The sequence below is a fragment of the Chlamydomonas reinhardtii genome, chromosome 16, assembly GCF_000002595.2.
Source record: "Chlamydomonas reinhardtii strain CC-503 cw92 mt+ chromosome 16, whole genome shotgun sequence".
Classification (NCBI taxonomy): domain Eukaryota; kingdom Viridiplantae; phylum Chlorophyta; class Chlorophyceae; order Chlamydomonadales; family Chlamydomonadaceae; genus Chlamydomonas; species Chlamydomonas reinhardtii.
Genome location: NC_057019.1, coordinates 1,871,853 through 1,893,014, shown reverse-complemented (window position 1 = coordinate 1,893,014; position 21,162 = coordinate 1,871,853). Strand labels below are relative to the sequence as shown.

General features: G+C 64.3%; 4 protein-coding genes across 4 annotated transcripts; 2 read left to right on the top strand and 2 right to left on the bottom strand.

Annotated features, from left to right (window-relative positions):
* Positions 1-241: 241 nt before the first annotated feature.
* CHLRE_16g655800v5 (uncharacterized protein) lies at positions 242-5,157 on the top strand. The gene is made up of 10 exons (XM_043070891.1): positions 242-764; positions 974-1,080; positions 1,314-1,427; positions 1,678-1,749; positions 1,866-1,945; positions 2,090-2,183; positions 2,383-2,703; positions 2,928-2,980; positions 3,192-3,315; positions 3,724-5,157. The coding sequence occupies exons 1-10, from the start codon at positions 305-307 to the stop codon at positions 4,705-4,707; spliced, it is 2,409 nt and encodes an 802-aa protein (XP_042915533.1). The 5' UTR covers positions 242-304; the 3' UTR covers positions 4,708-5,157.
* A 1-nt stretch (position 5,158) lies between these two features.
* On the bottom strand, positions 5,159-9,461 carry CHLRE_16g655750v5 (uncharacterized protein). Its single transcript, XM_001697772.2, has 8 exons — positions 9,177-9,461; positions 9,033-9,107; positions 8,617-8,694; positions 8,339-8,425; positions 8,018-8,146; positions 7,119-7,838; positions 6,766-6,927; positions 5,159-6,469 (listed from the first exon to the last, which is right to left on the bottom strand). The coding sequence occupies exons 1-8, from the start codon at positions 9,216-9,218 to the stop codon at positions 6,314-6,316; spliced, it is 1,449 nt and encodes a 482-aa protein (XP_001697824.1). The 5' UTR covers positions 9,219-9,461; the 3' UTR covers positions 5,159-6,313.
* Positions 9,462-9,591: 130 nt separating this feature from the next.
* On the top strand, positions 9,592-17,886 carry CHLRE_16g655700v5 (uncharacterized protein). Its single transcript, XM_043070890.1, has 14 exons — positions 9,592-10,873; positions 11,038-11,952; positions 12,127-12,430; positions 12,720-12,849; positions 13,060-13,115; positions 13,295-13,381; positions 13,758-13,843; positions 14,098-14,260; positions 14,535-14,655; positions 14,788-14,822; positions 15,059-15,208; positions 15,404-15,652; positions 15,784-15,888; positions 16,121-17,886. The coding sequence occupies exons 1-14, from the start codon at positions 9,810-9,812 to the stop codon at positions 17,144-17,146; spliced, it is 4,491 nt and encodes a 1,496-aa protein (XP_042915532.1). The 5' UTR covers positions 9,592-9,809; the 3' UTR covers positions 17,147-17,886.
* A 20-nt stretch (positions 17,887-17,906) lies between these two features.
* CHLRE_16g655650v5 (uncharacterized protein) lies at positions 17,907-21,158 on the bottom strand. The gene is made up of 8 exons (XM_001697771.2): positions 21,075-21,158; positions 20,837-20,937; positions 20,644-20,703; positions 20,306-20,417; positions 19,419-20,015; positions 19,161-19,233; positions 18,723-18,849; positions 17,907-18,507 (listed from the first exon to the last, which is right to left on the bottom strand). The coding sequence occupies exons 1-8, from the start codon at positions 21,124-21,126 to the stop codon at positions 18,319-18,321; spliced, it is 1,311 nt and encodes a 436-aa protein (XP_001697823.2). The 5' UTR covers positions 21,127-21,158; the 3' UTR covers positions 17,907-18,318.
* Between the last annotated feature and the right edge of the window lie 4 nt (positions 21,159-21,162).

Below are 21,162 nucleotides of genomic sequence, written 5' to 3'. Positions count from 1 at the left end.
GGGGTCACCACGCTCACCCTGCGCGGCGGCCGCATCTGCCGCAAGATCAGCCACGCCAACGCCGCCGTGACGCTGCAGCAGCTGGGCGCCGCACGCGCACCGCAGTTACCCGGGCTGTAGGGAAATGCACCTGTTGGGGGCAAGAGGAGAGGGTGGAGGCGGGTGGGCAGAGGTTTCTGTGGGCGATTTGACCTTGAGTGGCAGGTTTAGACAGACAGGGTTCAGACATTATATGCTTGTACTCATAATACAAGCACATCGATAGGTCACGGATATCGGGCGCACGCGAGAGAAGAATGTAAAGATGTTTGGACAGCTTGGACTCCTTACTTTTGTTTGCTTCAATGCTTTGGTGAATGCTTTGCCTTTGACGCACCATTATGGTGCGGCCACCCTAAATCACTTGTTGCTCAGTCGGCTCGAGCTTCTCCCGGAGCAGCAAAGCACAGAGAGGGCTCGCAGCCTTGCGCACTTGACTCAGGATGACATCATTGCAGCACTCCTGTTCCTAATTCAAGAGGTACCCGATGGCTTGGCGAACGACTTGCGCGCGAACCCCACGCGGCGACCCGCTGAGCTCTCGGGGAGGCAAAACTTCAAGACCCTCGTGTCAATATCAGCAACGCTAGCGGGCTCGGCCTCGGGTGTGCGGGGCTTGCTGGGCGAGGCGCTGGCAGTTGCGCGGGGGTTGCCCCCCAACGAGAGTTGGCCCGTGGCGCGACGTCTCCTCACGGCAGGGCTGGTGCTCCGGCGGCTGCGCTTCGGTGCGTTGGGTCAGCGGATGGCAGTGAGTGACGCCTTAACAGAGCGTCTTGGGACCTCTTGGTGTGGCACCCATTGTTGCTTTGGTGTGTGCTTGTGCGGTGGCGGTCGTGCCATCCTCGCTTGTGCATCATGCCAGCCTTGTAGCGGAAGTTGGCTACTAGAAAGTGCAATCACTCATTTGTAAGAGGCCCTGGTTGCCCCGGGACAGGGCCGCTGCCGCCGGAGGATGTGGTGCTCGCAACGGAGTTACTCCTGACCTTCTTCGACGCGCACCGGCGCGCCGCACAGAGCAAGCAAGTGCTGGAGTTCCTGCATGTGCGTCGTGGATGACAAGGAACAAACGACCCACAGTTGGGGGGAACTAGGGCCCGGACGGGCAGTCTCAGCAGGGCACGGCTGCAGCCAAGCACCCATGACTGGTATGCATGTGCTTAGCGCATGTGCTGCCACTTGGTAATCCCCTTCAATGGCAGGAACCTAGACCCATGCTGCTGACTAACAACGTGATTATCCCGACGCCCACGCCCACGGTCTGTCGCTGCGCCCAGGTGTCCAAGGCGGGCGGCACCACATTCTGCCAGCTGGCCGAGAAGAACGGCTGCCGCACCAAGGGCTTCAAGTACGGAGAGGGCAACTGCCTCATACCGAGGTTCAACGACCGGGTGGGTGGGAGGGTGGGTGCACCGGGGTGGGTGGCTAGGCGGGTGGGCGGGTGGGTGGCTGGGTGGGGTGGGTGGGTTGGAATCTGTCGGGTAAGGCAGTGGGTGCCGTTGCCGGGCTGAGTCATGGCGTCAAAGCTGGGTGGGCACTGGCATATCAGGGTTCGAGCATGCCGGGTCCGAATGGTACTGGCTGGACTGACGCCTTTGCTGCTGTAACTGCTACTGCTCGTTGCTGCTGTTGCTGCTATAGCCGCACTGGCTGGACCCCGAGGTGTTTCAACGGGTGCAGCTGCCCGGGCAGCCACCCGCCGACTGTCGAAAGGTGGGTGACGGACTGGGTCCCGTAGAATAATTTGGAATGGTGTGAGCGAGTGGTTGCAGAGCTGGGGGTTTGGAGAATGAAGTGCTGTCTCTGTGCTCCCGGCCGCCGGCGTGCAGGTGTACTTTGCCCGGCCTCAGCGGGACGCGGACGGCGCCAATTGCTTCCAGCGGCGCAAGTACATGCTGCGCAAGGGCTGGTGAGGAGGGGCCAGGATCAAATGAAGGGACCGCACAAGCGCAGCTTGGCATGTCCACGCCACACGTCAAATTGGCTTTTCCCTGCGCATTGTGTCGTAATGATGTGCCACAACACCTGCGCGGTGCCACTTGCCAACCGCCAGGAACATGTACTCCAACGAGTACACGGCCTACGGCGGCGAGGAGGCGCCCGAGGAGGCCTTCATGTGCCACAGCCGCATGCTCACCGTCATGCAGGTGAGGCGCCGCTCGGGCCGCGCCGCCTGCACGCCATTGGGTGTGGACGTGCGTGCGTAGGGCGGTTAAGAATGGGCAAGCAAAGGCTTGAACGTGGTCCGGGACTGCTGACACCATTCCTCTCTCGAGCCGCAAGAGGCCAAGACCTGCCTTCCTACTCAAACACCACCAAACCTCCCGCCTGCGCTGCCGCCCGCAGCTGCGACACCCCATCTCGCGCATCGCCTCCAACATCAAACACATGTTCACAGCCATTGGCGGCCGCTGCCCCAACGGCGACACGCTGCTCGGCCTGCGCGCCCCCAACGGCACACGCCTGACCCCGGAGGCGCTGCTGCAGCCGCCGCCCGGCAGCCCCGCCGCTCCGCGCTTCGCCACCGCCGGCTTCTGGGCGCGACTGGCGCCAGCCGTGACCGTCAACTACTACACACGCGTGCTGCTAGGCCAGGCGGCGCACGCGCTGGCGGCGGCGGAGCTGGGGGAGGCGCACGGACGCCTGGCACGGCTGATGCTGGTGCAGGTGGGCTGGGCCCTGGGAAGTCGACCTCAGGGGCCAGGGAAATGCACGGCGCGGCACGGCAGCTGCGCGGCAGGGAACACGTGTTGCGTGCTGTGTCGGGGCGGCGCCGACTTGAGCCCGGGGGCTCGCCCCGCTGCACGGAACCTGCTCCCGCGCCCGATGCTGTCTCGCCGCCACCTGCCCCACTGCCTGCCTGTTGTGTCTGCCTGCCTGCTCCACTGCAGTTCTCGGTGCTGCTGCTGCTGGATGACCCTGACTTGGAGGCGCACACACTCAAGTGGGTGCGGCGGCGGCGGCGGCGCTGGGGGGGGACAGGGGCGGTGCACGTGCGGGCGGTGTGCGTGTTAGGAAAGCACAACGGAAACGAGTGTGTGATGGCGTAGTCGGTGTTGGGTGCTGGATGGACAGGGTTGAGATAGACAGCCTATGCTGTGCGTGGCGTGCCCCACATCCGCAACCGCGCTCGCACCCCGTGGCGCCTGTGTCAGGTACGGCATGGGCTGGCTGGCGCACAGCGCGCACGCCAACCGGCGCGACTCGGCGGGCGGCCGGGCTGTGGGCCTGCCGGATGACATGGACCTGTTCGTGCAGCTCAACCAGCCCGACATGCAGGTGCGTGGGCGGGGGTAGCCGTTCCTGGGGGGGGCGGGAGGCGCAGGCAAGACGGGATAGGTGGGGACGACGTCAAGATTGGGCAGCGCTTGGGGGAAAGAAGAGATTGGTTTCGCCATTCCCAGCAGGGGGGCTCAGTTTCTTTTAGCCCGTCTTGAAACCAGACCCACATGGACATGGGGTGAGGCACAGGATGGAGTGGGGAGCAGCTTCGGCGCATAGGGGCAGTGATGGGGAATCAAAGTCGACACAGCCAGGGCCACTGGCAGCGCTGCGTTGCATGGGCACATGGTGAACGAACGAGATGCGCGGTGGAGCGCGTTCAGGCATCGCCCGTGCATGCATGCAGCAGAACTTTGGATGCACACACACCGTTGGGGTCATTTTCCTACTGCTCCTCGCCGTCAGGTGTACCGCTTTGGTGTCGTACTGGCGCGGCTCGACGCCATCATGTACGACATGGCGCGCGGGTCGGGCGTGGACGTGTCGCGGGCAGGGGCCTCGACTTCCGCCGCCGTCACCTTTGCCGCCAGTCGGTCAAAGGGCGGCGCGGCGGCGGCGGCGGACGCAGCAGGCCTGGGCGTTGATTCGGGAGCGGCAGCTCAGCAGGCGGTGTCGGGTGCGGGGCAGCTCCAGCATCAGCAGCCGGGTGGAGGAGGAGGCGGGGCTGCAGAGGGTGGGGAAGAGGCAGCGGCTGGGGAAGACGACTATGGGGAGGCGGGGGGTGACAAGTACAATGACGATGACGACGTGAATGACGAGGACACAGACGAGGAGCCTGCATCGGGAAGCAGGGGCGGAGGGTACGACACTCCGTACGACTACGCCATTGTTGACGAGGCAGACACGGTTGGTGGAGGTGGCAGTAGCAGCGGCAGCAGCGGCAGGCTGGAGCGTCACGCGGTGGGGACGGTTGAGGCCGCGGCCGACGCAGCTATGCTTGGCGCCGCAGCGGCAGCCCAGCGGCAGCAGCAGCTGCAGCAGGCGCAGGGGGTGGTGCAGCATCGCAGCAGCCGGCACCAACGCCGGCAGCGGGCCCGGCGGAGAAGGGCGCAGGACGCCAGCGGAGCGGTGGCGGCCGGGCCCGGCGGCTTTGTGGATGCTGGCGCTGCCATCTGGCATGTGGCCCGGCGACAGGAGTCTGTCGGCATGGCTGGGCCCGGGTTAGAGCGGGCGGCAGCATCACGAAGCGATAGCAGCCAGCTCTTGGCGGCGAATGGCGATGGTGACGTTGCCACGGTCCAGGTCCAAAATCAGGCGCAGCGGCTGCAGCCGCGGCGCTCAGCGCAGCAGGCGTACACGTGGGATGCAGCACTGGAGGATGCACGGAGGCGGCAGGTGGTGCCGCCCGAGCAGATTGGGTGCGGGTACGTGTCACAGGCGGCCGAGTGAGTGGTGGTGATCAGGGGAGGGATGCGTGTGCGTGCAGCGTACAGGGCTGTTGGAGCCGTGCTGCAAAGTATCATGTAGCGTGGTGCATGTGCGGTTGCCGCCATTTGGAGTAGTTAACGCATATAGCAACAATTATGCATAGGAGAGGCGACGTGGACAGCCTCAGACGCTGCGAACGGACTCATGGAAGCAGCTGTGACCACACAAGCGGCTCAGCAGCACGAGCGATGGGTTAGGTTAATCAGCAGCAGGAGCGATGGGTTAGGTTAAGGGCCAAGCTCTGCGGCTGGGAGCCGGTATGCTGGGCTGATGCACATCGTGCATGGGGCCCGCGTTGGACGTCCTGGTGATGCACGGCCTGAAACACTGGGGCAAGCATAGAGCATGGCCTTGAAGGCACGTCGTCGCCGGTTGGCACAGAGCAGTTCAGCTGCGCCATGTAGGTCCATCATGACAAGTTTACAGGGCCGGGTCAATACTCCAGTACAATCCTAGCTAACACGCTGCGGAGGCCCGAGGCATCCAGAACCCAGCTCTTCCTGGGAGCTACTCACGCGGCCTAACGGCGCACCCTTTCGGTGCACCTGATCAGTTCACAGAATCACAAGGCTACCAACTACCGCATTTCAACCGACCCGAGACCTACGCACAACGTCCTGCCCCTCCCTTGAGCCACACACGGCACATCCAGCACATTCCCGCTTATTTGCAGTACGCACCGGAGGCCAGCGGACGGCAGCCGGGCGGCTACGTACATGCATCCCTGATCAACAGAAGTTCCCCACGGCCCCATAAATAGCACGACGGCCTGACGTTGCTTCTTCATTAGACACATGGGCCTGGCACAACTTGACGACATTGTGTGCGGAGCTGAAGAAGGATGAATAGTAGGTGCTATCATCAAGGCAGGCACCTAGACCAGCTGGCGCCAACCCAATATTCCGCAAGCATAGCACTGCATGCCCCCTTGGCGCAAAAAAGGAGCAACACCACCCGCCCGCCGCCTGCGCGCACAACTAACCACTACCATCATCGAAACTTCATTGCCCGCTGCCTGCCGCTGTTTCCATCGTTGATTGGAACTCACTGCGGCGCACCACCGCCGACAGTGCAGCTGCTGCCGATGCCACATGCTCGCATATAGCACAGCGCGAAACTTCGAAACACCAGCTCCCGATAACGGCTTTCTGCCCTCGCCTATTACGCACGGAACATCCAGGCGAACTCACGGACGGCAACACAAGGCGCCCATCACAAGCATTCCATGCAAGATCTCTCCTACGCAGTTTTGCTGGGCAGCATTTTGACGAAAGCCTGGCTCCTACACCACATGCCTTCGTTCATACCGCATCTCCCTCCTCTCCCCTATCGCTTACGCCGGGCGCAGCACAAACGCTTACACGCATTCTAAGCCTACAGCTGCAAACCTGCTCTGCTCTGCCTAATGCCACTCACCGCATAAGCGCTGACCGGCCTCCTACGCCCTCGCAGCTAAAGCACGTGCCGCGCGCACCACTGCATGCAACACCATTCGCTGCAGCATCCACGAACGGGCCGCTTGCCGGGGGCCGCCAGCGCCTCCTTCCGCCCGCAATGCAGCAGCTGCTTAGAAGGCGCCACCGCCCCCCATCGTGTCCCGCAGCTGGCGGATGGACGACTCCATGGCCTCGCGCTCGCGGCGGGCGCTGGTGAGGCTGGCCTCCAGCTCGCGGATGCGCGCCAGCGTCTGGGTGCGCGGCGCCGACATGTCCGACATGGCAAACTGCGGGGAGGAAGGGGGATTGTAAATACCAGCCCAAACTAAACCGAACCCATTGCAGAAGAGCAAGAAGGAGAGCGTGGCGGGGAGTGGGCGAGGTGGGTGCGATGGACTGGCGTCGGCATGGCAGCCCTGCCATGCAACGTGTAGTTGAGCCATCCTACCGGACCTCCGAGTCGGGCTCCCAGTCCCCAGGCTGCAACACACCGCGCCCTTTAAACCTCTTTGCTGCAACCCCCGCGGCTCCCAGCATCCCCCAGTCTCCGCCCTCTCCGCCCCCTCCACCAAGGCGCACTCACGCTGGCCACGCTGCTGGGCGGGCGCTGCGCCAGGTTGATGCGGCCGTCCAGCAGCACCACCCGCTCGTCCACCCGCAGCGCGTCGTCCTTGTCCGCGATGTTGGACTCCAGTTGCGCCGCCGTGGCGTCCAGCGCTGCAATCTCGCGGTCCACGGCCGCGACCTGGGAATGTGCAGCGGTTGGCATTGGTTGGTTTACAGGGCGAGGGCAAAACCAAAACACGGCAGAGTTGGGGCGGGAGGACGGGTGATGAAGCCTTGATGTTGCGTCTCCCGCATCCATTCTTGTTGGCCCGCTTGCAGATCCCGTGTCAAACCCCCACACGCACACACGCCCTGCCGGCTGCCGCGCACCTTAACGCTGAGCTGCTGCGTGACCGCCGCCAGGTGCGCCACCTCCTTCGCCAGCGCCGCCTCCACCTCGTCGTTCACATTCTCGCGGCAGGGGCGCGCCTTGCGCACCGCCAGCCGCTCGCGCGCCTGCGCCAGCGGCCCCCGCTTGTCGTCCAGCGCCGAGGTCAGCGCCGAGCGCTGGCCCTTGGCGCGCGCTTGCTCCTCCCGCACCTTCTCCAGCTGCGCCTGCAGGTCCTCGCGCAGGTTGCGCGTGGCCGCCACCTTGGCCAGCATGTTTTCATTGAGGCGGTTGGCGACGTCGTGCTCGGTGGCGCGCGAGTTGGCGACCGCGTGTGCGATGGCCTTGCGCAGGCGCGCCGAGTCAGCCAACCAGTGGTGCGCGTTGCGCAGGTTGTCCTCGGTGTTGCGGACCCAGGTGTGCGGCGTCTTGGGCGGGCAGTCCGCCGCGCCGCGGCGGAAGGTGGGGCTGAGCGTGCCCTCCACGGTGGGGTCGGTGGGGATGGACAGCACCGCCTCGTCCACGCGCAGCGCCTCGGTCTTGTCGCGCAAGTCCGCCTCCAGCTTGGCCCGCACCGCCTCCAGCTGCGCCACCTCGCGGTCCACCTGCGCCACGGCGCGCGCCACACGGTCCGAGAAGGAGCCCAGCATGCCCTGCTGCTTGATCAGGCCCTTCTCCACCTCGTCCATGGTCATCTCGCGGGGCGGCCGGGAGGAGCGGACCTGCGGGGTGAGGGATGTGGGGTGAGGGCCAGGAAGATAGGTGAAAGGGAGGGCGTGAGTGCGGGGTTTGTTGCAAGGCCCGCTAGCAGTGTAGCGTTAGATCATCCCTGCCACGGCGTCACCATGCAGACCGCCCTTGCCGGCCCAACCACTGCAGCCATCCTCAGCGCGACCCCTACCTGCATGCGGTTGCTGTTGACGCCGATCTTCGCCTGCACCTTGCCGTTGCGCTCCTCCAGGCGCTTCTTGGTGGATAGCAACTCCGCAATCTCGCTGATCACCTCGGCAAGGCACGTCTCCAGCATGTTCTGTACCATGGTTTTTGTCACAATGGATCGTGTCAGGGGACCATTGCGGGGGACCATCGCGGGTAGTAACCGGTGTTTCCCGTGGCGATGACGCCCACTGACGCCCAAAATGTGGCCAGCGGGTTGCGCGCTGGGTGGAGTCCGCCTGGCCATGCAGGTGTCTACGAACGCCGTACCACGCCAGGGACTTACCTTAAGGCTCTCCGTCTGGCTCAGCTTTGTTGTCAGCGCGCGGTCCACGATGCTGATGTCGTTGGCAACCGTTGCGCTTGCGACAGCCTGCAACGTGTGCAGTCGAGGCTGGTCCTCAAGGACTCACAAATCGTTGCCCCGGTCCGCACTTTACTGCTTAGTATGCTTTGCAGACACTAAGCAACACGGGCACGCGCTATGCCGACGCGTTTCGCCAGAAAGTGCGAAGACCTGCGGATGTTGTCATGCATCACCACCTCACCAAGCTCTTCTCTCACCTGCAATTGGCTGCTTGCATCTCGTAGCGTCGAGCTCATGCGATTCTCAGTTGCTCCAAGTCCCATTTGCTCCACACTCTGTAAAATGAAATGGACACAAAAGTGGGCGGTGATGGGCAAGGGAATCCTCAGCCCTATTTCTTCGGGTTTTACGGCCTGCAACTGGCCAGGAACCTATCTTTCAAGTCATTTGCGACTACCAGCCACCAGGGCCCTGAACAGGGAAGGCCGGCGACCATCAGTCCCCGGTAATGACGCCAGAAGAAGGATTCCAGGCCCAGGCCCAGGCCAGATGAGGATGCAGCATTCATATTCATGCCACATCCACTTGCGCTTATAGCCAGCCCGGGGGCGCCCCGGCGTGTCCTCGACAAGGGAGGACATGCCGTCGAGCCTTAGTTCCGGGCTCGTCTTACCTCCAGCGTCCATTCGTATGGCGCGCGATAGGTGCCCCCACGACCAGTGTTCTTGCCCCCGAGGGCACGGAAGTTCTGCGCAAAAACAGTGAGTGGGCGGCGTTTGTGGCGTTCCATTAGCCGAACCACTTGCATGTTACTCACGGCCATGTTGACGCCATTGGACGTATGGTTATAGGACGGCATTCTTCACAGCAGGGGACCTAGAAACCCGAGCAAAAGCGCCTGTTCGGTCCCAGCGCGTTCGTGTGTCTTTTTATCTAGCAGCTTCGGTATGCTTTGGTTTGTTAAGTCCTATACAATATGATGTCTCCATACACGCGTCGACGAGCCCTTATAAACGGCAATACATTGCATGAGCGCCCAAATCCCATGCAGAAGAAACCGGCCAAAAGACCGCCAAGCATGTGCGATAACAAAGTCTGAAGTGACTAAATCATATTACGCTGCTTAAGATAGCTCTGCACGACCGGGCCCAGCCCGGCTGAGGGGAAAGCCCCAGCTAGCAGCTTTCTTCAATTTATGCAGTTTTGAATGATGTGCTTTTATCTGTATCGGTGTTCAAGCAGCCATGACTCAAGGGCAACACAGCCAAGTTGGTAGACCCCAGGGCAGACCCTAGACTGGAATTGGCGCGCTCGGGAATCAGACTGGCCCAAATCACATTACCCGTGCGAGGACTCGTGAGCGCGTGCAGGCTACAGCGTGGTGCAGCGGAGATGAGCAGTCGCCTGTCGTAGCTGACAACAGGTTTCAGAGCACGCGCGTTTCGCAACTATGGGGTCGCACCCAGACCTTGGCGCCTCGCCTACGGCGGGTACGGAATGCGTTGGAGGCAGTGCAGGTGCAGCAGCCGCGCCTGATGGTGCAGCCGGTGACCGCATGGCTGCGCTGCCTGATGGGGGCCGTGGCGGCGCTGCCGCTGCTGTCAGGGACGTTGCAGGCGACCAAGACGGCGGTGGTGTTGCCAACGTTGCTGCTGATAACGATGAGGAAGACGAGGACGAGGAGGAGGATGCCTTTCTCTATGATGATGACGACGGCGGCCTGGATGTGGACGCCATTTTGGAAAAGGAAAAGCTGCAGGTGGTGATGCAGCCTGCGGCGACCGCTGCGGCGACGGCTACGGGCGCGGCACTCTCCTCAGCCGCCATCCGTGCAGCCACCACCTCAGCCTCACATCCCGGTGGCGCTTTTACGGGCGCTGCCCGGGCGCATGGCGGCGGCGACGGCTGTGCAGAAGCCGGCAACGATGCAAGCAGGGGCGGCGGCGGCGGGGGGCCTGGCGGCGGCGCGAGTTGCCTTCCATCCGCCTCGGCGGCGGGCGGTCACCAACATGCTGCGACAACGTCGCAACAGCACCACCACCAGCAACAACCGCAGCAACTGCCGCTACAGCAGCAGCGGCAGCATCACCCGCACCAGGCTGCGGCGCAGGACGGTGCGCCGGGCAGGGCGCCGCCCGCCGCGCCCTCTCCGCCGATCCTGGAGGAGCAAGCCTCAGCGGCGTGGAACTGCGGGGACACTCGGGCAGCCGTCAGGCACGCCTTTGCGCAGGCGGCGGCGTCAACCTGCACGTCGGAAAGCATGGTGACAAACACAGGCGGCGCCGGTGCCAGCGGTGCGGCGGGCGCGGTAGGCCAGGCGGAGGCTGGCGCTGCCGGTGCTGCTGCCGCAGAAGTTGGGTCGCGTACGGCGCGGGAAGCGCATGCTCCGGAACCGGCAGCCGGAGCGGGCACGCCGTCGGCGGCAGCGGCAACGACGGCGGCGTCTTCGGGTGGGGAGCACTACGACACGCTGGACGAGCGGCAACAGCGGCTGCATGGCTCGCGCAGGGGCAGGTGCGTGTTGAAGGTGCCGGGGCCGGGGGGGAGGGGAGGTGTTGGCATGGTAAAGCAGTGTGTCCTGTGTCCATGTACGAGTACGCAACCCGATGGGATCTGGGTCATTGAATTTTCGCGGCCCACTCACTCCTTGCGCTGCCTCGGCTGCTGTGTCCCCGCAGATCCAAGCGAACTGCACGTAAAGAGAAGATCTCTGTGCCCGTGCTGCACCGTTCAAGTTCGCTTACGTCATTGCCACCAGCCGCGACAGCACCAGCAGCACTTGGCGCGGGTACCGCTGCTAACGGCGGCAGCGCAGCGGGGCTGCGGCTGCCGCCGCTTCAGTCGGCTGCGGCGCACGGGTCAGTGAGCGAGGGCAGCAAGCGCCGGCGCCCCAACGACCCTGCGACTGCCGCCAGCGGCGGCGCTGGTGCTGCTTCTGCGGTGGCGCCTACTGCAGGGCGCGGCGAGCAGCGGCGCGGCCTGGACAGGGATCCGGATGCAGCCGCTGCCGCGATGGAGGCAGGCGATGAAGCCGACGATGAGGTGGTGGGAATTAGCGGCGCCGCCGCGGCCGCCACACGGAATCGGCCCGAACCCCTGGCCATTAATGCCGCAGCCGCGGGCAAACCGCCCAAGGCGCCGATGACAGGTGCCGGAGCCGGTGACGCTTGCGACGTCAGTGGGCCGGCGGGGCGCGCGGGTGCCAATGGCACTGGCGGCGCCGCGGAGAAGCATGGAATAGTCGCAGCCGCTGCCGCGGGGGCTGGCGGACACGCGCTGCCGGAGGCTCCGGCGCTGTGGGAATTTCTTGAAGCGTACATGGCCTCGTCGCGGCCGGCGCTGGGGCCGCTGCCGAGGCAGCTGGAGGAGGGCCGCGCGGGCGGTGGCGGGCCAGGCGGGGCGGCAGACGGCGCTGCGGGCCAGGGGTGGAAGAACGAGGCGGGCAGGGAGGGCGATGCGGGCGCGGAGGAGGAGGAGGAGGAGCCGCTTGAGGACCTGGTGTGCAGGGGGGCAGTGGCGGGAGACGAGGAGCGCGCCGCGGGGGCGGGCGGCGGAGGCGGACTCCAAGGTGGAGGGCTCTGGTCGAACCTACAGTGAGCGCGCGGTGCCCCATGGTGCCTTGCCGTGTTTGTGGGTTGGGTTATCCAAGTTGGAGCTGCCAGCTTGCACGCTTGTACGGCAGCACAATGCTGCCATGTTGCTGATCTACGTGGCATGGAGCTCACCTGTCTGAATCTCCCCACGCTGTGAAACAAACACCCACGCAGCGCGCTGCCGCCTCCCGAGGAGGACTGGGGCGACGTCACGCCGGCCGCGCAGCAGCGCGTGAAGGAGCTCCACAGGATCCTCGAGCACGGCATGAAGGTGGACGGGCTGTACCTGGTGCGGTGGAAGACCAGGAGCCAGCTTGGTCAAGAGGCGGCAGCCGGCAAGCCGGGCGCGCCGGCGGCCGGGCCCGCCGCTGCCGAGGATCAGGAGGCTGAGCCGCAGGTGCCTGGCGATGTGGCTGTGCTGCCGACCATTATGGGCAACGCTTGGCTGGTGAAGCACGTGACTGGCAGACTTGCGCAGGCGAGTGGGATGCAACGAGCGTGGTGTGTGTGTGTGTGTGTGTGTGTGTGTGTGTGTGTGTGTGTGTGTGTGTGTGTGTGTGTGTGTGTGTGTGTGTGTGTGTGTGTAATGAACGGCTGCAGGTTGGGCAGGAGTGGAGGAGTAATCGCGGGGTAGCGGCACTTTGCAACGCGTGACGGTAAGGCATGTGCACCCGTCACATGCGATTGGACATGATCTGGCGTTTGTTACCCTTACTTCACCCTTACTTGCTGAACTCGTTGCAACTGCACGGCACGGCGCCGTGCAGGCAGTTCTGTCGCAGCAGGACCCCGGCCTCGTCAAGGTGGCCCACGTGGATGACCCCTGCCACCCCGTGTACAACAACCCCTTCATTCGCCGCCGCATGCGGCACAAGCAACGCATGCTGTTGTACACACGTGAGCGGCGTCATGCCTGGTTGCGTGGTGGCGGTTGCCTATAGGGGAGAGAGTGAGAATGGGGTAGCAGCTGTCTTGGAAGCTGGCGCAACTGGTGGAGCGCTGTGCCGCATGCAACACAGTTAGAGTTTGCAAACGGCCATGAGCATAGGCAACACAGCTACATGCCGTCTGTTGAAACGCAGTTCGCGTGTACGCCCTGCCATGCAGGACGGCTGCCTGCCAACACGTTCATAGCCGCGTACTTTGGAGACATCAAGACCGTGGTAAGACCCTGAAGCGAGGGCAGTTTCAGTTTGTGCGCAAGCCGTAGATGCTGTGTATGAGCTAGCAAACCAGACTAAGCCACACACATACATGCTACGTGTGAGCTTCTGAACAAAACCAGTCCTCACAATACAAGTGCCGAAAGAGCTGGTGCTGCGTGCGCTGTACTCGTTCGCAGAAAGAGAACGATGAGTATGTGCTTGCTGATGAGACGCACGAGCGGCGGCTCCGAGATGCCTACACTCACAACTTCTTATTCACGGAGGTGAGGCATGCAGGGACATGAAGGGGGCGTGCAGGAGGCATGCAGGACGCACACAGCGGGCATGCAGGGGGCCTGAAGCGGACATGCGTGCAACGACGCGTGCTATGTACAAGTGCCGTACTTTGACATCGCCCATCGGGGTCGTTCTCTCCGGACACGCGGGCGACATCAGCGGAGGCACCACGTGCAGTCGCAAGCAACAGCATCACGCCCGCGCCGACCCCACGCCCGCACGTTGAACCCACCCGCGCCGCGCCGCTCGTACGCACGTATTAGCCTGGCCACACACAACTTACACGTGCTCCGTTCTACCACATTTCCTGCCACCTCAAAATCTGCCCAACCCCATGGCCGTCACCTGCTTTCACGCTCACAGCATTATGTGGAGGATGCGAAGAAGCTACTGGTGGTGGGCGACACGCGGCGCTGTATCATGACCTGCGCCAACGAGGTGAAGTTCTGGTGCGTCCTCCTTGTTGTGCTAAAACTCAGGGGGTTCGTCTCTCGTTATGGCATGGTCACGCGTCCTACGCAGTAACACAGGTGTTATGCTATTGCGTGTGCTCACGAGCACGACCGTATCGGCGTATGGGCTGAAAGAGGGTCTACTACGACAGGCCTGTTGAAAGCGCGATCACCCATTGGCGCTTTCAAGGCCGCCACCGCCGATTCGCACATGCCCGCCTTGCCTCCAACTGCTGTCACCCTCTCGACAGGGGTTACTGCAAGGACCTGTGGCGGGACGACCCCGGGCTGGACACCCAGCCGCAGCAGCTCCAGGGCAAGGGCGCGGCGGCAGGGCCGGTGGGGCAGGCAGCGGGCCGCAACTGCACATGCAAGCAGTATGACGATCGCGCCATGAACGCGACCTCTGTGCAGGTACGCGGGCGCCGACACGAGGGTGTGTCGTATGTGTGTGTGTGTGGGGGGGGGGTGTATGTGCCCGAGCCCGAGCCCAATGAAATAGGCCTCAGTATTCAAGAGGGGGTGGGGGGTGGGGGCATTGCTCGTGTCAAGGCGGCCTTGCATGAGTGCATGACGCCTGGGAACCACCGCCGCGCGGTCTGTCATAGCCGCCGCGACCAGCAGTAACCGTGCCTGTTGCCGCACCGTTCTGTCTCACCGCCACACGGCCACATCGCCGCACGGGCAGGGCTTCATCCGGCGCACGGACGCCGATGGCAAACCTTCGCTGCACCCGGTAATGCTGTACGTCACCAGCCGTGCTGTCAAGGCCGAGGAAGAGGTGCTGCTGTATTGGGACAAGAAAGGAGGTGGGTGGTTGGGTGGTCGGGTAAGCAGGGTGCAGGAAACAGCCCGCGCTTGGATGGCCTTGCTTATGTGCTGTGGCCCCTTCCGTGCATGCGCCCTCACACGACGCCCAACCCATGCACGGCCACCTACAGAGTTCTTCCGGGCCATCACGGAGGCTGCTAGCGGGGTGAGTGCGCCTTGCTAGCGTAGTGCCGCATGTTGGCGTGTTAGGTGCCTTGCGTAATGACGGTCTCAGCGCTAAAACCGCGATCAGAGTGTCGGTGACATCCTTGAACCCATCACTCCCAACTCATACCGCATCACACCATCCACTCTATCATTCACCTCTGCTCCCGGCCCTGCGCCCCCTGCCCCTGGCCCCCGGCCTGGTGTGGCCTTGTGTGATCTGGTGTGTCCGCGCAGTACCAGTTCCACCTGGGCGTGCTGCGCCTGGCGGCCTACGCGGAGCGGGGCTGGGCGCGGGAGGCCCGCCTGCGGCGCGAGCTGGAACAGGAGGTGCAGCGCCTCACAGCGCACATCGACTTCCTGGACCAGGCCGGCCGCAAGGCGCAGGTGCGGTGCGGTGCGGTAGCGGTAGCGGTAGCGGCACAAACAGGGATGATGCGGCGGCGATGGCGGCGGCAGCAGCTTGGGCCCTCATGTCATGCCATGGCTGGGACGCGCCCGCATGGTCATATGTGTGTGGTCGCTCTGCGCTGCCGAGGTCTAAAACAAAAAGATGGTTTCTGTGGTGGTATGTCCATACAGAGGTCGGCGGCTGGTGATGGGGTGAAGGCGGAGGCGTCCAGTGGCGCTGTGGGGCCGGTGGCGGGGGCAGCGGCGGCTGGCGCGGGCATGGCAGCCACACGCCTCGCCGCCTCGCCGTCGCGCTCTGCCGGCTGCGGCGGCAATACCGCGATTTCGGCGGCGGCGGCGGCGGCGGCTCAGCTGCCCGGCTGTGTGCCGGAGCTACAGGAGGAGGTGCTCCGGTTACGGCAGGAGCTGGCGGCGTGCAAGGTAGGCGGTCGTGGTAACTGGCAGGCGCCACGGGCGTCGACCCAAGGTGTACCACCTCACCTGACATATCTGGAGTGGGCTGTGATGTCATGGGGCCGAGAGCCGCGCTCCCACATGTTGCCCCGGCACAGGCCGTGCAGCACTCCGAGAGCGGCGCGCGCCTGAAGCTGGGCGGGTTGCAGGCAGAGTTGGTGGCGCTGCAGATGGACAACCAGCGGAAGCAGCACCAGATCGAGGTGAGGGCACCGAGGTACTTCCGTACATGCGTGTGTGTACGTGTTCGTGTCCGTGTGTGGCCTCAGCTTCGAGGTGGCTCGTGCGTCGTGCTGGGAATGGCGAAAGCCATTGCTGGCCCTACTTGTGTTTCCTCCACTCCCGTCATGGACGGCTGCTCCCACCTCCCGTACTGCTTGCAACACCACATAGCCCGCCCCCAAACCGCCCCGTGCACGTGCGCTCCCTCCGCAGTACCTGGAGCGCCAGCTCGTTCAGGCGCGCTCCGACCTCAACTTGCTCCGAGTGGAGGTGGCGGGCGCGCGCGGCAAGCCCACAACAAGCCAACAGCAGATATCGGCATCGCCGCCGCCGCAGGCGCAGCAGCCACAACAGCCGCCGTCGCTACTGGCGCAAAAGCAACCGCGGCAGGGGCAGGCAGGTCCGCCAGAGCGGCAGGCGCAGCAGGCCGCGGGTGGAGCGGACCGGGCGGCCGGCGCGGGCGGCCGTGGCGGCGGCGGCCGTGGCGGCGGGCGGGGCCGCAAGCCGGCAGCCAGCCAGCCGCTTCTCCTGAAGAGGACGAGCAGCAACGGCGCCGCAGGCGGTGGCCGGCAGACCAAGACGGCGCGCGCAGCGGCCACGTGGACACGGCGGGGCACCGAGCTGCCTGGGGGCGGTGGCGATGGCGGCAGCGATGGCGGCAGAGGCGTTGTGGGTGGAAGTGACGTGGCAGCAGCAGCCGGCACAGGGGCAGGCGGTGGCAGCGGTGGCGGCCGTGAGGACGGCGGCGCTACCGCCGGCGTGTTGAGTCCCTTCCAGCGTGACCGGGCGCCCCGCGAGGAGCCTAACGGTGCCGGCGAGCATGCCGCTGACACCGCTGCCGCTGACGCGGCCGGCGGCGGAGACTTCGTGTACGACGACCACGACCAGTATGGAGGAGAATACGACGGCGGTTACGATGACGGTTACGATGGCCGATACGACGCGCACGGCGCCGCATTTGTAGCCGGACTCGCTGCGGAGCCCGAGGCCGACATTGATGAGTACGGCACGTACCCGCGCCATAACTCGTACGAAGAGCAGGGGCAGTACGGCAATGGACACGGGCACGGGGAGGCTGGCAGCGGCGGCGGCGGTGGTGGCGTGGCGGCGGCGGCGGCGGGGCCCGGGGGGGAGGTGACGGGGGAGGAGGCCGAGGGGTTGAGCGGTGGGGTGGCGGGGCAGCGCAAGCGGGCCAGGTCGAGCGGCGCTAGCTACATTGACCTGTGCAGTGAGGACTAGGCCGGTCCATACATGCGTCACAGGGCCACTGAAACATGCCGGGTCGGCGTGGCTCAGGAGTGGCGGGGCCACTGTGTGCTGTACATCATTCAAGATTCGCATGCAAAATCTCCGGCTTGTACAGATGTCGTTTGGGGGACGAAGAAAGCGTCGCAAGACATCGTAGGACGCCTTCACATTCGCATGCTCGCATTGCTTTTGAAGGAGACATGCTGACGCATGTCGCGCCACGGGCCAACTCTCGTCGGGGGGCAACCCCCGCGCCACTGCCAGCGCCTCGCCCAGCAAGCCCCGCACACCCGAGGCCGAGCCCGCTAGCGTTGCTGATATTGACACGAGGGTCTTGAAGTTTTGCCTCCCCGAGAGCTCAGCGGGTCGCCGCGTGGGGTTCGCGCGCAAGTCGTTCGCCAAGCCATCGGGTACCTCTTGAATTAGGAACAGGAGTGCTGCAATGATGTCATCCTGAGTCAAGTGCGCAAGGCTGCGAGCCCTCTCTGTGCTTTGCTGCTCCGGGAGAAGCTCGAGCTCGTGATGGAACATGGCAAGGGGCAGGAAAGCGTAGTCCCGATGTGTGTGGCTCCCACCCGTGCCCACATAAATGCGTAGCAAGAAGGGACAAGGCATTGGTGCGTCGTTCGCGCGCTGTTACTGTACCGACGGTAGCTGGCAGGTTGTGTCGATGTTTTGCTGACGCGCATTCCTCACGCTCCGGGCGCCCGGCCAAGGCGATAGCACCACACAGACTCAATGCGACGCCACACCGCGCGGATAGCATAGCCGATGCGCACCTGCAGGCAGTCGACCGGCGTCCACGGATGAGCTGTGTAGACGAGCACTAGCGTAATGCAACGGCGAGCCGAGGGAGAAGCTCGAGCCGACTGAGCAACAAGTGATTTAGGGTGGCCGCACCATAATGGTGCGTCAAAGGCAAAGCATTCACCAAAGCATTGAAGCAAACAAAAGTAAGGAGTCCAAGCTGTCCAAACATCTTCACATTCTTCTCTCGCGTGCGCCCGATATCCGTGACCTATCGATGTGCTTGTATTATGAGTACAAGCATATAATGTCTGAACCCTGTCTGTCTAAACCTGCCACTCAAGGTCAAATCGCCCACAGAAACCTCTGCCCACCCGCCTCCACCCTCTCCTCTTGCCCCCAACAGGTGCATTTCCCTACAGCCCGGGTAACTGCGGTGCGCGTGCGGCGCCCAGCTGCTGCAGCGTCACGGCGGCGTTGGCGTGGCTGATCTTGCGGCAGATGCGGCCGCCGCGCAGGGTGAGCGTGGTGACCCCCATCACGTGCAGGGCCGCGCCGCCGGCCGGCACGCCCAGCAGCTTGCTGTCGGGCGTGGAGTGCGTGCCCTACAGAGGATGGCGGCAAGCATAGGCCATCAGTTTGAGTACCGACTTTCCACCTTCACAACTGTCACGGAGCAGTGACGCCCGAAGCAAGCACCCAGGTCAGGACGCGGTCCTTTACACGACACGCAACACAAACCCAGCCCACCCCAACCACCCCACCCCAGCGCCCCTGACCGGGCTCCTGCCCCACGGGACCGCCAGCCATGCACACGCACCCGGATGACCCAGCGGAAGGTGACCCGGTCTCCGCCCACGGCCACGAACAGCTCATGCCCGATGGCCAGGTCGGGCACACAGTCCCGCCAGCCCCCCATCATGGCAGACATGGCGGCACGGCCGCGCCTAGAAGAGGGAAGGTACGACATAAGGTTCGGCAGGATGGGGGAGGTGGGGGGGGGTTGGTGTCAGTGCGTTGTTAAGTAGCGCACGGACGGTGTGCAACGAACGCGTTTGGAGAGGGTCAGGCCACGGGTCAGGTGCCGATAGAAGTGGCATGTGCAAGCAGTCGGGCCGGCCCGGGACAAGGCTGCCTGGTGCGTGTCTGGTCCTGGGCACTCAGGGTTGGGCTGGAAGCTGCCGCCATGCTGGTTAGCAATGCCAGGGTAGTGTTCAGGCGCAATGAAAGGCTCCCGTGCCGCCATGGCACCACTCACTTGTCCCCCAGGTCCAGAAGGCCGTCGTACTGATATTCTGGATCCACAATGTGATCCAACACGCCGTAATGGCCTGCAGGTCCCGGGGGCAGCGTCATGGTGGCACGGGAGCAGCGTGGTGTTGACGGGACCTTGACCGGCGAGAACGCGACAGCAGGGCAGATGGGAGGACACGCCTCCTAAAGCTGTCCAACTGGGGAACGACGTGCTTGCACTGAAGCCCCTGTGCATATAAGTCTCTTTGAGGTGCAAACGCACCTGTGTTATAGGTGTGAAAGTAAAGCTCCACAACGGCGCGGTTGGCCGCCTGTGCAGCCGCCAGCGCCTCCGCCGACTCGCCCACCCGCTCGGCTGCGGCCGCAGAGGCCGCAACTGCCGCCGCTGCAGCCTCGACCGCCTCCGCCTCGGTCGCGTAAGCGCGCCGTGCCGCCGCCGCCGTCCGCAGGCACAGGTCGTTCTCCTCCGTCACTGGCTCCTCCTTGGATGCGGCGTCCCCCTCCGCTCCTCCCTCCGCTGCCTCCGCTCCAGTTGGAGCTGCCCCTGCATCTGTTCCCTCGGCCGCCTGCTGCGCCTTGGCGGGCGGGCACTCCTTCCAACCCATTTGCCGGAACAGGAAGACCGGGTCCCAGGACCACCACACCTCCACGCCCTCCAGAGCGGCCCCCGCGGCAGTCTGCTGTGACGCCGGCTCCGCCTCGCCAGCCTCCGCCGAATCGGCCTGCGGTGCGGCGCCGGCCCCCGGGGTGCTGCTGTTGGGGGTGCTCACAGGGCGTGTGCGCACCACGACGCTACCCTCCCACGACACAGCCGTGCCGGAAGCGGGCAGGTCTGGACCCAGAGCCCCCGTGTGCGTGCCTGCGTGCCAGCCACAAAAGCAAGCACAATCGCGTCGCGGCACGCTGCTGGCCATCTCGAGGGATGGCAGAGTTTGTCAACACCCTTGCCCCTTCAAGACAGTCCCGCTGCTTTCCAGGCCAGCCAGCGTTTGCACATGCCGAGCACCATGTCAACACCATGCCTGTGCTCCATGACCAGTCATTCCCGTGACATCGCGCTGCCTCCAGCCCACACAGCAACCAGAGCACCCAACCCAGCACCGCATACGAACAGCTCTACGAACGGTGCGAAGCAGTTCGGCAACCCACCCCGCGCGGCCCAGTAGCCCAGCACCACGCCGTCCTCGCCGGTGTGCAGCGGCCGGCTGGTCAGACGCAGCGCCAGGTCGGGAACGGCACCGCGCAGCAGGTCCCGGACCGCCTGTGGTCTCGTAGGCAGGCCGTGTGTGTATGGAAGGGTGCGGGCAATGGTTTGTGGCACGCGGCGGAGTCAGTCACCCAGGGGAAAGAGTCGGGTGGCTGCTGGTCGGACCTGTCATACAAGCAAATTGATTCAGCAGTGCGACGCGGCTCGTCTGGGCTGGGCCTCAGTGGGGTCAACTGGTGTCGGGCTACAAGGCAGCAGGTAGGCGCACCCGGCGGCTCACCTGCAGGCGCTGGATGCCCACGAAGCTTTGCCCCGGGCGCAAGGCGTCATGCCACACCAGCTGCAGCAGCACATGAAAAGCCAACATCATGTTGGGCAGGCATAGGGTTGAGGAGGCCATGGCGCGGAGGTCGACTGGGGCGGGGGCAATGCCAGGCGAAGGCCAGGCAGCGGTGGCACGATGGTCCACGCACCTCGTCGCTGTGAACTAGACCAGCAAGGGCCGCATCGCCTTTGTCGTTGAAGAATGCCTCTAGCGCATCTGCCAGAGCTTCCGCGTAGCGGTCTAGCGCGTCTGAAATGGGGGGGGGAGTCCGAGGTGCGATGCGAGGCGGGCATCGCGATGTGGGTGGGGTCAGAGGTTCGCAGTGCGAGTCATTGCAAGATTTGCCCTGGCGTTACCAGGGGCAATACTAGGGGCGATGCTGATACCTGATTGCTTCACTCGCTTGGGAGCGCCTTGCAACTCGTTGTGCTCAACCATCTCTTGCACCGTATTGCTTCTGTCACTTATGCGGAT